Source organism: Oryx dammah, unplaced genomic scaffold (assembly GCF_014754425.2).
Source record: "Oryx dammah isolate SB20612 unplaced genomic scaffold, SCBI_Odam_1.1 HiC_scaffold_2, whole genome shotgun sequence".
Classification (NCBI taxonomy): domain Eukaryota; kingdom Metazoa; phylum Chordata; class Mammalia; order Artiodactyla; family Bovidae; genus Oryx; species Oryx dammah.
In genome coordinates, this window is record NW_024070186.1 from 4,872,841 (window position 1) to 4,889,233 (window position 16,393).

The 16,393-nt window shown below is 40.4% G+C and overlaps 1 protein-coding gene across 2 annotated transcripts in view; it reads left to right on the forward strand.

Annotated features, from left to right (window-relative positions):
* The window catches only part of HACL1 (2-hydroxyacyl-CoA lyase 1), a 39,918-nt gene that overhangs the window by 19,028 nt on the left and 4,497 nt on the right, over positions 1-16,393 (forward strand). For both annotated transcript variants that reach the window (XM_040263692.1, XM_040263699.1), the window contains 5 exons: positions 692-793; positions 4,029-4,183; positions 5,168-5,326; positions 6,387-6,494; positions 7,377-7,563. In XM_040263692.1, coding sequence (XP_040119626.1) covers positions 692-793; positions 4,029-4,183; positions 5,168-5,326; positions 6,387-6,494; positions 7,377-7,563 — 711 coding nt within the window. The remainder of the gene's footprint in view (positions 1-691; positions 794-4,028; positions 4,184-5,167; positions 5,327-6,386; positions 6,495-7,376; positions 7,564-16,393) is intronic.

Genomic DNA, 16,393 nt, shown 5'->3' on the forward strand with positions numbered 1-16,393 from the left:
AAACTGATCCAGCTATCTGAAAGATTATTATACAGCTTCCAGAGAAACTGAACTCAGAGCCAAGAAATGGCTTTACCTACTGGAAAAAATTCTAGCTTAGTGTTTCTTTTGGCAATAAAGATATTTTTACTCTTCAAGCTGTTACTAGTGACTTATCCAGATTCTTATTATTTGTATATGATTTATACATTTCACTGTGACAGGAGATAAAATATAGCATATTTATCACTTGGCTTTGGATATAAATTAGTATCATAGTCATCGTTACACAAAATTAGGGTGTGATCCCCAACCGCATATTAAAACACTTGAGCATTTGATCTGTATCATGGGAATCCCTAGGTATTAGGGCTCTGAACCTTCTTGCCCAGGTTCTTTGATTTTCCTTCTAGTGTCAAATGTAGAGGAGGACTTATGAACGCCCCTGCCTGTGATGTGTGCTTGGGGTATCACTTCTGTTTTGTCTTACGGGATCCCAGCTTCTGGCAGAGGTTGCCACTGAACTAAGCAGAGGCTTTCTGTGGTAGCTGTCTGTCTTCTATCGGTCGTTTACTGCCAAGAGGAAAAGCAGAATGTGAGTGATGTGAGGGGTAGGCTAGTGTAGCTGTGTGGTCTTCTTTAGAGGAGATTTTATGCTAATATGATTTAAGCTTATTTTTAAAAAGGAAAGAAAAAGTTTCTTTTTTTTTAGCTTTTAGAACAATTTGATAAAACACCATGGCAGTATCCTCCTGAGAGCGAGTGGTGGAAAGTTCTGAGAGAAAAAATGAAGAGCAATGAAGCTTTATCCAAGGTAATACGGGACCCACTGAAATTCAAGAACGCTGCAGGTCCGAGGTTGTTAGTTCTGTCATAGCATGCATACATACACATCCCTAAAATCACCGTGCATACGACACACACACACACACACATTCCTGTATGTACGATGATAAATACAGCACCTGAGTGTCTTGTGAAAGCGCGCACTGGAAGGGTTACCGGTTGTGAGTTCCCATGACGCGGTGGGAAGTGGGGGTCTAACACTGGACGGAGCGGTAAGAGCCAGTGTGGGGGGCTGTGGCTCCTTCTCCTCACTTTGACCTTGGTACCAATCACAGGAGAGCTTTTGGAACCTTAAATCCTGGGGCATGTTGGGGCATGTTTTTCTGCCTTTAAGGTGTAAGTTCTTTAAGACATTCATTTAAATAAGTGTTTCATCAAAACTGAAAATTTGATCTAATGTATAGCCACCTTTTTCTTTTTTTTAATTTCAATTTTATTAAGGTATACAATTATAAAGTAAAGTATATCATGGTACTTTGGTAACATACACACTGTGAAAGAATTCTCCCTATCTAGTTAATTAACACATCCATCCCCTCACTTTTATGTTACCTTGCGGTATGTTATGCTGCTGTGTTCTGTTCTGTTATGTCATTGAGACCATTTGTAGCCTTCTTTTCAATTGAAATTTTTGTATCACTGCTGGAAATTCTTTCGCAACTTCCTCATCTGTGCTCATGGCTTTACCTGGTAGCTAGCTGAACGCTTTGGAAATTGTAGTAACATAAAATTACCAAACCATCCACTGTTAGCCCCAAAATGCACCACTTCTGCAGGATTCTTCAGTTTCTATCTAAAGGCTTTACTTATGGATAGTGTTTTCCCTTTGACTGGGGGAAAGGTTGTTCCTGATTTCCGCCCCCGCAACTGTTCTGTGTATTCCTCTGCATCTTGGTTCAGCTGGGTGCCATTTTCTGTGTCTGTGTAGTGTTTCTAAATGATGGAGTCATGCATAAGCAAATATGAGATTCCAGCTATACTCATTGTTCCCTAATATATCAACTGTCTTGGAATAAATTTGCATTTTCCAAACAAATAGAGTTGATTATATATGATTCTTTCTTTCTTTGGAATTTTAATCAGTGTCTGTTTCTTTTATCAAGAGCCAATCACACTTCTTTTTCCTGAATGATATTGGGATTAATTCCTTCTTTTCTGTAGGAATCACCTTGGTTTAAGATGGAAGGATCTTCCTTGTCTTCTCTGGTGCAGGAGTATAGGAGGGTCCCTCATCCATCTTGGGTATAATCTCCAGCAAATGAAAGTGGTCCTGAAGAAGCAGTGCTGGGATCAGATGGGGCTCTGCTGCTGATACTCTTAAAGGCATTTGGCCAGACAAGGCCCTTGACCTTGCTGTCTCCTCCTCCATTCAGAGACACCCCCCCCCCGCCCCAGAGTAGTGGGTGAAGCATAGCCCCTTTCCAGTGCTGTGTGTAGGGAAGGACTAGACTTTCAGATTTTCTAAAACCCCAACTTCATTTTTTATTTTTAGAATAAGGCCATGTTTTATATGAAAATCTTCTAAAATAAAATTTTCACTTTTTTTCTAAGGCAGTATTTTCCTGAAAGTGCTCAAATAAGACTGTTTAGTTTTGCTTAACCTAGTGTTTTTAGCTGTCTTTACTATGAGACGTCTTGGTCTTTAATATGCTACTGTGCATTGTGGATCTTCAGGAAGAGGGATAGTTCCTGGCTTATTTGATTGTGTCCCAAATTGGAACTGGGACCTGTTTTGCTTAGCCTATTCTCTAGGACTGTATACAAGTCAGATAGCTTCTCAGAGTGGTCATCTGATGGCCATTTGGGAATTTCATAGCTTACATTAGGTTGGTAAAAAAGTAATTGCGATTTTTGACTGTTAAATTTTAAATTGTTATAACTAGGCTCAAACACATCTTTATTAATCAAAATAGGACCCGTTACAATTAACACATTTTTGCCAACAAGAAGTAAGTTTGTTTATGCCTGTAGCATAAAAATCCATGCTTTGGGATTCAGTGAACTCTTGGAAAGCATTTTCTACCTCCTGTTGGTTATGGAAGCATTTTCCCTCTGAAAAGTTGTCAAGATGCTTGAAGATGTGGTAGCTGGTTGGCAAGAAGTCAGGTGAGCATGGCGGGTAAAGCAAAACTTCAGAGCCCGATTTGTTCAACTTTGGACACATGGGTTGTGTGGCATGTGGTCGGGCGTTGTCATGGAGAAGAATTAGGCCCGTTCTGTTGATCAGTACCAGCTGCAGGGGTTACGGTTTTCAGTGCCTCTCATCGATTTGCTGAGCACTCCTCAGATGTCACGGTTTCACTGGGATTCAGAAAGCTGTAGTGGAGCAGATGAGCAGCAGGCCACCAGACAGTGACCAGGACCTTTTGTTGCTGCAAGTTTGGCTTTGGGAAGATTTTCCGAGCTTCTTCTCGGTCCAGCCACTGAGCTGGTCATTGCCAGTTGTCATGTAAAATCTACTTTTGTCTTACGTCACAGTCCAATCAAAAACTGGTTTGTTATTGTTGCATAGAATAAGAAAGGACAACACTTCAAAATGACAATTATTTTTATTTTTGGTCACCTCATGAGGCACCCACTTACTGAGGTTTTTCGCCTTTCCAATTTGCTTCAAATGCCAAACAACTGTAGAATGGTCAACACTGAGCTTTTGGACAACTTCTCAGGTAAGGGATCAGCTTACAGTCAGCTTCAGTGAGTGCTCTCCATTGGTCATTGTCAACTTCTGATGGCTGGCTACTGTACTCCCCATCTTCAAGGCTCTTGTCTCCTTTGCAAGACTTCCTGTACCACCACCACAGTGTACATTTGTTAGCAGCTCCTGGGCCAAACGCGTTGACGTTGTGAGTTTTCTCTGCTGCTTTATGACCCATTTTGAACTCGAATAAGAAAATTGCTTAGATTTGCTTTTTGTCTTAACATGATTTGCCTAGTCTAAAATAAATATAAAATAAACAGAAAATAATGTCATAAGCAAAAAAACACAAAGTGAGAAATGCACGTGAAAATGATGTATAACATAACCACATTTATTTAAGAATGTATTCCAGTATTGAACAACAAAGTTCAACAGTACAAAACCGCAGTTATTTTTGCACCAACCTAAATAGTTGTTGCAAATCAGTTTGAAAGTAGCTTATTGATGATTTTTATTCTCATTGTGTCCTAATCTAATTTGATTATATTTCCTTCTAATATTTTAGGAATTAGCTTCCAAAAAATCTCTGCCTATGAACTATTACACAGTATTCTACCATGTTCAAGAACAGCTACCCAGAGACTGTTTTGTGGTGAGTGAAGGAGCAAATACTATGGATATTGGACGTACTGTGCTTCAAAACTACCTTCCTCGCCACAGGTAAGGCTTCCAAAAAAGGAATTATAATGAAATAATGTGTTCAATTAGAAATGACAAAAAGCAAACTAATAAAAAACATTTGAAACTTCTATGTGGCCATGAGGACATACTTCATAAATGTATTTTTAGGAAAGGTTTTGGAGCACTTCTGTGCTTGGTATGAGACTGATGAGCTGCCTGTTGCACTAAAGAAGCAACTTAAAAAACACTTGCTCCTTGGAAGTAGAGCTATGACAAACCTATAGCATATTAAAAAGCAGAGACATCACTTTGTCAACAAAGGTGTGTATAGTCAAAGCTATGGTTTTTCCAGTAGTTATGTATGGATGTGAGAGTTGGACCATAAAGAAGGCTGAGTGCCAAAAAATTGATGCTTTCAAATTGTGGTGCTGGAGAAGACTCTGAGAGTCCCTTGGACTACAAGGAGATCAAACCAGTCAATCTTAGGGGAGTTCAACCCTGCATGTTCATTGGAAGCTGAAGCTCCAATACTTTGGCCACCTGATGTGAAGAACCAACTCAATGGAAAAGACCCTGCTGCTGGGAAAAATTGAAGGCAAAAGGAAAAGGGACTGGCAGAGGATGAGATGGTTAGACAGCATCACCGACTCGATGGACATGAATTTGAGCAAACTCTGGAAAATAGTAGAAAACAGAGGAGCCTGGCATTCTGCAGTCCATAGGGTCAAACACGACTTAGCGACTGAACAGCAATGCTTGGTGTGTCCTGAGGTCATGTGATAATTTGTGTACTCAGTGTTCTGAGGATATATTCACAGTCTTCCAAGCAATCATAGGTGATTTTTCCCATTCATTCTGCTTATCTGTAACAAATTAGTTTCTCACAGTCTTAAAACTTAATAAGGAGAATGTTTTTATTGTTCTTAATTGTTCCATGAGCCATGTGGATATGACTAGATTTGTGCCAATCCCACCATCTGTGATATGCCCAGAAAGTTTCATTTTAGCTCTGTTCTCCAACAGACTTGATGCTGGTACTTTTGGAACAATGGGAGTCGGTTTGGGATTTGCCATTGCAGCTGCTATAGTGGCTAAAGATAGAAACCCAGGGAAGCGCGTCATCTGTGTGGAAGGAGACAGTGCATTTGGATTTTCTGGCATGGAAGTAGAAACCATCTGCAGGTAAAAAAGCATCCTGAATGAGGGCATTTCTTTCTCTGAAATATGAAAAATTATACCCAAGACCCACTTGCCTAATGCAAAACAGGGGAGTAGTTTTTAGGTCACTGAAAAAAAGTTCTGGTCTGAGAAACTCTTGATTTCTTTGGGGAGATAGCAGAGCCTGGTGGTTAAGAGCACAGCCTCTGGGCAGATGGCCTGGATTATTTAAATGCTGGCTGTTCCACCAAGACCCAAAATAAGTCTCTTAACCAGTCTCCTCTAAAGCAGGAATAGGAATCGTACTGGTTCCTACCTTAAAGGACAGTTGTGAGGAACAGTTGAAGCAATCTAGGTGAGCGACTTCACTTTCGCTTTTCACTTTCATGCGTTGGAGAAGGAAATGGCAACCCACTCCAGTGTTCTTGCCTGGAGAATCCCAAGGACGGGGCAGCCTGGTGGGCTGCCATCTATGGGGTCCCACAGGGTCGGACATAACTGAAGCGACTTAGCAGCAGCAGCAGCAGCAGGTGCTTCAGGGGGGCATTAACTATGGAAGGTGTCCTTGTTAGCGCCCAGATCTGTGAAAACTAAGGTTCAGAAAAACTCAGTGATTTGCCCAAGGTACACAGCTGCATAGTGGTAGGACCAGTCTGCCAGCCACTAACCTTTCACTCTTTCTACCGCTCCATGATATTTCTGTTAATAATTTGATAATCTTTCTTAGGGTTTCCTTGATAGCTCAGAGGGTAAAGAGTCTGCCTGCAGTGCGGGAGACTGGGGTTCCATCCCCGAGTCGGAAAGATCACCTGGAGAAGGGCATGGCAGCCTACTCCAGTCTTCTTGCCTGGAGAATCCCATGGACAGAGGAGCCCAGGAGGCTACAGTCCATGGAGTCGCAAAGAGTCAGACACGACTGAGCGACTTTCACTAGGATAACAAATGCTCAATTTTTAGTCTTAACCTAATACTACAAAAAAGCTTATGGAACACTATCCATTTTCAAGTTAAAATTTTAATCCAATGAAAAGAAATTGCTTTCGAATGGAAAATGATTTCCTTTATATTTTGCTCTCAATTTTAGGTACAACTTGCCAATTGTACTTTTGGTGGTGAATAATAATGGAATCTATCAAGGTTTTGATGCAGAGAGTTGGAAGGAAATGTTAAAATTTGGAGATGCTACTACGGTGTAAGTAGCCCGGAATCACATGTATTTACTTTTCTCATCTAGTTTAATCTCTGTTTGAAAAGTGTGCTGTACCGGAATGTGCCTGTGTGGTGTGAGTATTCCTCCTTTCCACGGCTGGCTGCTCTGCGGGGCAGCAGCTCTGTCTGCCTGGTTCCTTCTCACACAACCATCCTTGATTGGCACTTCAATGAGAAGTTTGTGATCAGGGAGCCACTGAAGTCTCAGGTGAATGAGTCTGATGTCTAAGCCGTATTAACAAAAAAGCTTATTGCAAAACACTCCTAGTCCTACTATTCCTACCGCCCAATATAGGAATATAGATGTTTACATGTTATTTATGATACGGAGGTCTTCCTTCCTTTTACCACACTAAATTTTGGTCATCTGATGCCAGAGTCACACTAAGACAGGACTGTGGCTGGCCGTGGGATGTAGGGCGTGGGTATGTTTCTTAAGCTTTGCTGACTTTGTTGTTTTGTTGTGATTTGCTGTTTTGTAGTAATCACTCCTTTTTTCTTCTTTTTTATGAGGAGAGGGATTCATAATAGTTGATGGTATAGCTTACACTGTCCAGTAAGGTAGCTACTAGCCACATATGGCTGTTTAAGTTTAAATTAAAAATTCAGTTCCTCTTTTTAACCAGTTACATTTAAAGTGCTCAGAGCAGCAGGTCACTAGTAGCCACTGTATTGGACAGAACAGATATAAAAATTTCCATCATCGTGGAAAGTTCCTTAGACATTGTCACATAGACAATAAAAAATGTATGGAAAGTTTCATGTACAGGCATCTCAGTTTACATATGCCTTTCAATTTAGCTGAAATTTTCCCACAAATTATTTCAGACAATCTTTTCTATTGATTATGACCTTCTTTTTTTAGGGCCCCTCCAATGTCTCTTCTGCCTCAGTCACATTATGAGCACATCATGACTGCATTTGGAGGCAAAGGGTATTTTGTACAAACACCAGAAGAACTCCAGAAATCCCTGAGGCAGAGCCTGGCAGACACAACTAATCCCTCCCTTATCAACATCATGATTGAGCCACAAGCCACACGGAAAGCCCAGGTAAAGGCAATTGCTAAGCAGAAAGCAGAGATGCATCTCTCAGCCCACCCCCAAAAGTATCTACCAAATAGCACACCCTCTTATTTACAGAGTTCTGTGTAAACCATTTCTGAGTCTGTCACCGTCATCTGTTTGGTCAATGAGTATGTTGTTAAGATAGGTATTAGATGTGCTATGAATAGCTTAGTGAGCAAAACTAGGCTCAGTTCTCACCTCGTGGAGTTTGTTGTCCAGTCAGAAAGTACAGTCCGTCACCGCTCAACTAGAACGTATCACAGTAGGGTGAGGCATTTCCTTTGAAGAAAAGAAACCCAGTTCTGAATAAACATGAAACGAAGGAATCCAAGAAGCTGTGGAGGAAAGGGAACCTTCCTACACTGTTGATGGGGGTGTAAAGTGGTGCAGCCACTGTGGAGACCTGTGGAAGCTCCTCCAAAAAGTAGAAATAGAGTTGCCATGTGATCCAGCAGTCCTGCTCCTGGACAAACGTCTGATGAAAACCATAGTTTGCACCCCAGTGTTCACTGCAGCATTATTTGGAATAATGAAAACATGGAAGCAACCTAAATGTCCATCGAGAGGTGACTAGATAAAAATGTAGTGCTTGTATACAATGAAATATTTCTCAGCTGTAAACGGGACAAAATTATGCCATTTACAGCAACTGGGTGGACCTGGAGATTATCATATTAAGTGAAGTAAGTCAGAAAGACAAATACTGTCTGGTATCATTTGTAGGTGGAATCTAAAATTTGACACAAATGAACTTACCTGTGAAACAGAAGCAGACTGATACAGAGAACAGATTTGGGGTTGCTACGGGGGAGGGCGAGAGGGAAGGAATGGATTGGGAGTTTAGGATCAGTAGGTGCAAACTATTATATATAAAATGGGTAGGCAACAGAGTCCTACTGTATAAGACATGGAAGTATGTTCAAAAGTCTATTATAAGCCATAATGGAAAATAATATGAAAAAGGATATCTATATACATGTGTAATGGAATCACTTTGCTATTTAGCAAAAATTAACACAACATTGTAAATCAACTAAGGATACTTCAATAAAATAAATTTGAAAACAAACAAAAAAACCCTAAAAGGAATTCAGTTTATACTGGAGTCACCAGGAAGTCTTCTCCGAAGTGATGCTTAAACTGAGAGCTGAAGGATAAGTAGGGAAGTAGGACATGCTCAGCAAAGAAGCAAGAAGAACGCTGTGCACAGGCTGTTTAGCAGGATAGAGCATGGCAAGTCCAGGAAACTGAGAGAGGGCCAAAGTGGCTGGAAGGCAGAGAGGGGATATAGTCTCAATAGGATATGAGATTATATAATAGGGTAATTTGGGCAATTATATTCAAAGTTACTTTGGCCTCTAAAGCAAAACTGCAGTATAGACTATAGCAGTAAAATAAATGATAACGTTTATAGTCTGTTCCTCCATTCCAGATTAAGTTGCTTTTCATACTTAACTTTGTACTTTGATCCTGGTCCAGCTACTTTTGCTTTCTCTTATATACCTGGCCTTCAAGCTTACACCTTGCATATCAGCTGCTGTTTTCAATGTTTCGTATATTTTTTCAAGGAGTTTTTGTCTTGGTTCTTTATATATCTGCTGTTAGATTTTTTGTTTTGAACAAGGCAGTGGACAAATGGGCAAAATGGACACCTGGTAGTAAATGAAATGTAAGTTAACTTATTTGGAATCTATGAAATATATAGAATTGTACTAAAATTCTGTTTTTATAAAACAGATAACAAGGACTTTGGTAAAAGGAATAAAGAGGAACTACAAAAGAGCCAGAAAAGAACAAAATAGCAATAAGTACATACCTATCAGTAATTACTTTAAATATTAATGTATTAAGTTCTTGAATCAAAATAAATAGAGTAGCTGAATGGATAAAAGATACATGTATATATCTTATGCCTATAAGAGACTCACTTCAGTTATAAGAACATACACAGACTGAAAATAAAGAGATGGAAAAATAATTCATGCAAATAGAAACCAGATGAAAGCTAGAATAGGTGTACTTATATCAGATAAAATAGACTTCAAAACAAAAGACTGTAATAAGAGAAAAAGAAGGCGCTTTATTTAATGATAAAGGAGTCAATCCAACAAAAAGACATAACATTTATAAATATGCATGCAACATAGGAAAATACACACATACACATGGATATAAAGCAAATATTTACAGGCCTAAAGAGAAAGAGACATCAATATAATAATATTCGGGAACTTTAACATCCACTTACATCAGTGATAGCTTATCCAGACACAAAATCAGTTAAGAAACATCAACCTTAGATGATGCATTTGAACAGATGGTCTTAACTTACTGACTGAAAACATTTCAGTATACATTTACACGACAAATCATCGGCCACAGGCGCCGCTGCTGCCGCTGAGTCGCTCCAGTCATGTCCGACTCTGTGCGACCCCATAGACGGCAGCCCAACAGGCTCCCCCGTCCCTGGGATTCTCCAGGCAAGAACACTGGAGTGGGTTGCCATTTCCTTCTCCAGTGCATGAAAGTGAAAAGTGAAAGTGAAGTCGCTCAGTCGTGTCCAACCCTCAGCGACCCCATGGACTACAGCCTTCCAGGCTCCTCCGTCCATGGGATTTTCCAGGCCACAGGCGTTAGTTTCTGCAAAAACTCCCCAGTCAATAACGTATGTATTCAGAACATTCCTTTCAAAAACAGCAGTATACACATTTCTTTTCAAGTGCACAGGAAGCATTCTCCAGGATAGATAATATGTTAGGACACAAAACAAATCTTCATAAATTTAAGAATAAAATCATACAAAGCATCTTTTTCAGCCACCATAGTGTGAAACTTGAAATTGATTACAAAAGAAAAGTAGAAAATGTAGAGCTGAAACAACATGTTACTGAGCAGCAAAGAGGTCGAAGAAGAAATTAAAAAAAATTTTTTTTAATGTCTGAGACAAATGAAAATGGAAATAAAATGTATCAAAATTTATGGGATGCAGCAAAAGCTGGTCTCAGAAGTTCATAGTAATAAAAGCCTACCTCAAAAAACAAGAAAATTTTCAAACAACCTGACTTGACACTTGAAGAAACAAGGCGGGGGAATAAGCCCAAAGTTGTTAGAAGGAAAGAAATAACAAAGATCAGAGAACATATAAATGAAATAGACTCTAAAAACACAGTAGAAAAGATTGATGTAACTTAACGCTGGTTCTTTGAAGAGTTAAAATGGACACAACTTTAGCTAGAATCAGCAAGAATAAAGGGAAAGGACTCAAAATCAGAAATGAAAGATGAGCCATTACAACTGATACTGTGGAAATATAAAAATTCATAGAGACTACTATGAACAAATACATACCAATAAATTTGACAACCTAAAATATATGGATAAATTCCTAGAAACATGTAAACTACCAAGACTGAATCATGAAGAAATAAAAAAATTGAATAGACTGAAGAATAGTAGTTAGAAGATTGAATTAGTAATCAAAACCTCTGAAACAAAAGTCCAGGACAAGGTGGGTTCATTGGTGAATTCTACCAAATATTCAAAGCAGAGTTAATATCAGTTCTTCTCAAATTCTTCCAGAAAATGAAGGAGGAAGGAACACTTGTGAAGTCATTTTTATAAGGCCAAATTTACCTTGATAACCAAGACCAGACAAGGATACCACAAGAAAAGAAAATTATCCTTGATGAACATAGATGTAAAAACCTTAATAAAATCTTAGCAAACCAAATTTGATAATACATTAAAAAATTATATTGTATGATGAACTAGGGTTTATTCCAGGTATTTAAAAACAGTTGCTATCTACAAATCAGTCATTGTGGTACACTACATTAACAAAATGAAGGATAAAAATAATGTGATCATCTGAATAGATGCTGTGGTAGTTTAGTCACTCAGTCCTGTTCACCTCTTTGCAACCCATGGACCTCCCTGTCCTTCACCATCTCCTGGAGCTTGCTCACACTCATGTTCATTAAGTCAGTGATGCCATCCAGCCATTTCATCTTCTGTCACCCTCTTCTCCTCCTACCTTCAGTCTTTTCCAGCTTCATGGTCTTTTCTAATAAGTCAGCTCTTTGCATCAGGTGGCCAAAGTATTGGAGCTTCAACTTCAGCATCAGTCCTTCCAATGAAAATTCAGGACTGATCTCCTTTAGGATGGACTGGTTGGACCTCCTTGCAGTCCAAGGGACTCTCAAGAGTCTTCTCCAACACCACAGTTCAAAACCATCAATTCTCTGGCGCTCAGCTTTCTTTATGGTCCAATTCTCACATCCATACATGACTAGTGGGAAAACTGTAGCTTTGACGTAGATGGGCCTTTGTCGGCAAAGTAATGTCTCTGCTTTCTAATATGCTGGCTAGGTTTATCATAGCATTTCTTTCAAGGAGCAAGCCTCATTCAATTTCATGGCTGTAGTCACCATCTGCAGTGATTTTTGAGCCCAAGAAAATAAGGTCTGTCACTGTTTCTATTGTTTCCCCATCTATTTGCCATGAACTGCTCGGAAAGATTGAGGGCAGGAGGAGAAGGGGATGACAGAGGATGAGATGGTTGGATGGCATCACTGACTCAATGGACATGGGTTTGGGTGGACTCCAGGAGTTGGTGAGGGACAGGGAAGCCTGGCGTGCTGCGGTTTATGGGGTTGCAAAGAGTCAGACACGACTGAGAGACTGAATTGAACTGATGGGACTGGATGCCATGATCTTAGTTTTTTGAATGTTGAGTTTTAAGCCAGCTTTTTCTCTCTCCCCTTCACCTTCATCAAGATGCTCTTTAATTCCTCTTTGCTTTCTGCCATAAGGATGGTGTCATCTACATATCTGAGGTTATTGATATTTCTCCTGGCAATCTTGACTCCAGCTTGCTCTTCGTCCAGCCTGGTATCTCACATGATGTTCTCTGCATATAAGTTGAATAAGCAGGGTGACAGAATTCAGCCTTGATATATTCCTTTCCCAATTTGGAACCAGTATTCCGTTGTTCCATGTCCGATTCTGTTATTCATTGACCTGAATACAGATTTCTCAGGAGGTAGGTAAGCTGGTCTAGTATCTCATCTCCTTAAGGATGTTTCACAGTTTGTTATGATCCACACAGTCAAAACCTTTAGCATAGTCAATAAAACAGAAGTAGATGATTTTCTGAAATTGGCTTGCTTTTTCTATGATCCAGCGGATGTTGGCAATTCGATCTCTGGTTCCTCTGCCTTTTCTAAATCCAGCTTGAACATATGGAAGTTCTCGATTCACATACTGTTGAAGCCTGGTTTGGAGAATTTTGAGCATGATTTTGCTAGCATATGAAATGAATGCAACTGTGTGATAGTTTGAACATTTCTTGGCATTTCCCTTCTTTGGTACTAGAATGAAAACTGACCTTTTCTACTCCTGTGGCCACTGCTGAGTTTTCCAAATTTGCTGGACTGTTGAGTGCAGCACTTTCACAGCATCATCTTTTAGGATTTGAAATAGCTCAACTGGAATTTCATCACCTCCACTAGCTTTGATTGTAGTGATGTTTCCTAAGGCCCACTTGACTTCACACTCCAAGATGTCTGGTTCTAGGTGAGTGATCACACCTTCGTGGTTATCTGGATCATGAAAATTTTTTTTGCATAGTTCTGTGTAGTCTTGCCACCTCTTCTTAATATCTTCTGCTTCTGTTAGGTCCATACCGTTTCTGTCTTTTGTTGTGCCTGTCTTTGCATGAAATGTTTCATCGGTATCTCTAATTTTCTTGAAGAGATCTCTAGTCTTTCTCATTCTGTGGTTTTCCTCTGTTTCTTTGCACTGATCACTTAGGAAGCTTTTCTTATCTCTCCTCACTATTCTTTGGAACTCTACATTTAGATGATTTTATCTTTCCTTTTCTCCTTTGGCTTTCACTTTTCTTCTTTTCTCAGCTATTTGTAAGGCCTCCTCAGACAACTATTTTGCCTTCTTGCATTTCTTTTTCTTGGGGATGATTTTGATCACCACCTCGTATACAATGTTATGAACCTCCATCCATAGATCTTCAGGCACTCTATCAGATCTAATTCCTTGAATCTATTTGTCACTTCCACTGTATAATCATAATGGGTTTGATTTAGGTCATACCTGAATGGCCTAATGATTTTCCCTACTTCAATTTAAGTCTGAATTTTGCAATAAGGAATTCATGATCTGAGTCACAGCTCCTGGTCTTGTTTTTGCTGACTGTATAGAGCTTCTCCATCTTCGGCTGCAAAGAATATAATCAATCTAATTTCAGTATTGACCATCTGGTGATGTCCATGTGTAGAGTCTTCTCTTGTGTTGTTGGAAGAGGGTGTTTGCTATGACCAGTGCATTCTCTTGGCAAAACTCTGTTAGCCTTTGCCCTGCTTCATTTTGTACTTGAGGCCAAACTTGCCTGTTATACCAGGTATCTCTTGACTTCCTACTTTTGCCTTCCAGTACCCTATAATGAAAAGGACATCTTTGGGGGGTGTTAGTTCTAGAAGGTCTTCTAGGTCTTCATATCTCAGTTCAGACTTCAACTTCTTTAGCATTAGTGGTTGGGGCATAGACTTGGATTATTATGATATTGCAGGTTTGCCTTGGAAATGAACAGAAATCATTCTGTCATTTTTGAGATTGCACCCAAGTACTGCATTTCAGACTCTTTCGTTGCCTGTGAGGACTACTCCATTTCTTCTAAGAAATTCTTGACCGCAGTAGTAGATATATTGGTTATCTGAGTTAAGTTCACCCATTCCAGTCCATGTTAGCTCAGTGATTCCTAAAATGGTTTGTAAATACACACAGAATTATGTGTGTATTTTTATGGCCTATTATTTAGCCATAAAAAGGATGGAGTCTTAGCTCTGCAACAACGTGGGTCAGCCTTGAATGCGTTGTGTTAAGTGACTCAAGTCAGAGAGAGATATGTCATATGACTTCACATATGGAGCCCAAGAGAAACAAAAACCCCAGCTCATAGGTGCAGAAAATGGGTTGTTGGTCACCAGAGTTGGTGGGTGGGGAGTGGGCAAAATGGCCTATGGGGGTCAAAAGGTACAAATTTCCAGTTATAAGTCTTTGGAGATGTAATGAACAGCATGATAACTGTAGTTAATAATGCTGTGTTGCATATTTGAAAGTTGCTAACCGAACAGCTATTAAAAGTTCTCATTACAGTAACATTTTTGTGACTATATATAGTGGTGGGTGTTAGCTAGATTTGTTGTGATCATTTTTTGATGTGTCATTATGTTGTATACCTGAAATGAGTATAACGTGTGTGTGTGTTAGTCACTCAGTTGTGTCAGACTCTGCAATCCCATGGACGTAGCCTGCCAGGCTCTTCTATGGAATTTTCCAGACACAAATACTGGAGTGGGTTGCCATTTTCTCTTCCAGGGGATCTTCCTGACCCAGGGATCGAACCCACATCTCTTATGTCTCCTGCATTGGCAGGCAGGTTTTTTATCACTGATGCCATCTGGGAGGCCCCTGAAATGAATGTAATGTTATAAGTCAATTACAAGCCCTTCCCAGTGACTCAGCAGTAAGAAATCTGCCTGCAGTTCAGGGGCCACGGGAGATGCAGGTTCAGTCCCTGGGTCAGGAAGATCCCCTGGAGGAATGTATGGCATCCCACTCCAGTATTTCTGTCTGAAGAATTCCATGGACAGAGGAACCTGGTGGGCCACAGTCCATAGGGTCACAGAGAATGGAGCATGACTGAATCAACTTAGCATGCATGCGTGTCAATTATACTTCAATTAAAATTTAAAAACAGGGAGAGAAAGGCTTTGGCATAGCCTCTCATTGGCTCTTCTCATAGTAGAGAGAAGAGATACTTAAGAAGAAGCATGGTAATGGGGATGGTGAGCACAGAAAGACCAGGCCAGAAAGATGATGAGGTAGGTGGAGTTAGCACAGTTTACACAGAGCAAGCAGCCAGACTGTTTCAAGGTAGGGTTTTCAACTTTCAGAATCTGCTGGGTACCTTTGTGGGTTTATTGATTGCCTTAGAAAGAAACTCTTTGTTCAAATAGCACTAGCTAGAGACATTACTTTGCCAACAAAGGTCCATCTAGTCAAGGCTATGGTTTTTCCAGTGGTCATATATGGATGTGAGAGTTGGACTGTGAAGAAAGCTGAGCGCCGAAGAATTGATGCTTTTGAACTGTGGTGTTGGAGAAGACTCTTGAGAGTCCCTTGGACTGCAAGGATATCCAACCCGTCCATTCTAAAGGAGATCAGTCCTGGGTGTTCTTTGGAAGGAATGATGCTGAAGCTGAAACTCCAGTACTTTAGCCACCTCATGTGAAGAGTTGACTCATTGGAAAAGACTCTGATGCTGGGAGGGATTGGGGGCAGGAGGAGAAGGGGACGACAGAGGATGAAGATGGCTGGATGGCATCACCGACTCGATGGACGTGAGTTTGAGTGAACTCCGGGAGTTGGTGATGGACAGGGAGGCCTGGCGTGCTGTGATTCATGGGGTCGTAAAGAGTCGGACACGACTGAGCGACTAAACTGAACTGAACTGAGACACCCAATAGATAGGTTTTAGAATCCCGTGTCCTTTTGTCTAGCTGAGCACCTACTTTCCAGTAGCTGGGGTGTTAGTGTTGCAGCCAAGAGCCCCTCCTCCTGGCATCAGAACATCAGAGCACTAAGGGCTAAAACCCTGGTAAGCGTGGTCAGAGCACATAGACAAAACGGACTGGTGTTAGTCACAGGAGGGCCCTGACTGACTGTCCTTTCTCAGCTACTGTGTTCACCTTTCTAAATGGTCTGCTTCTAGTGGTCTCTTCTGGGTTCTCTATGAACT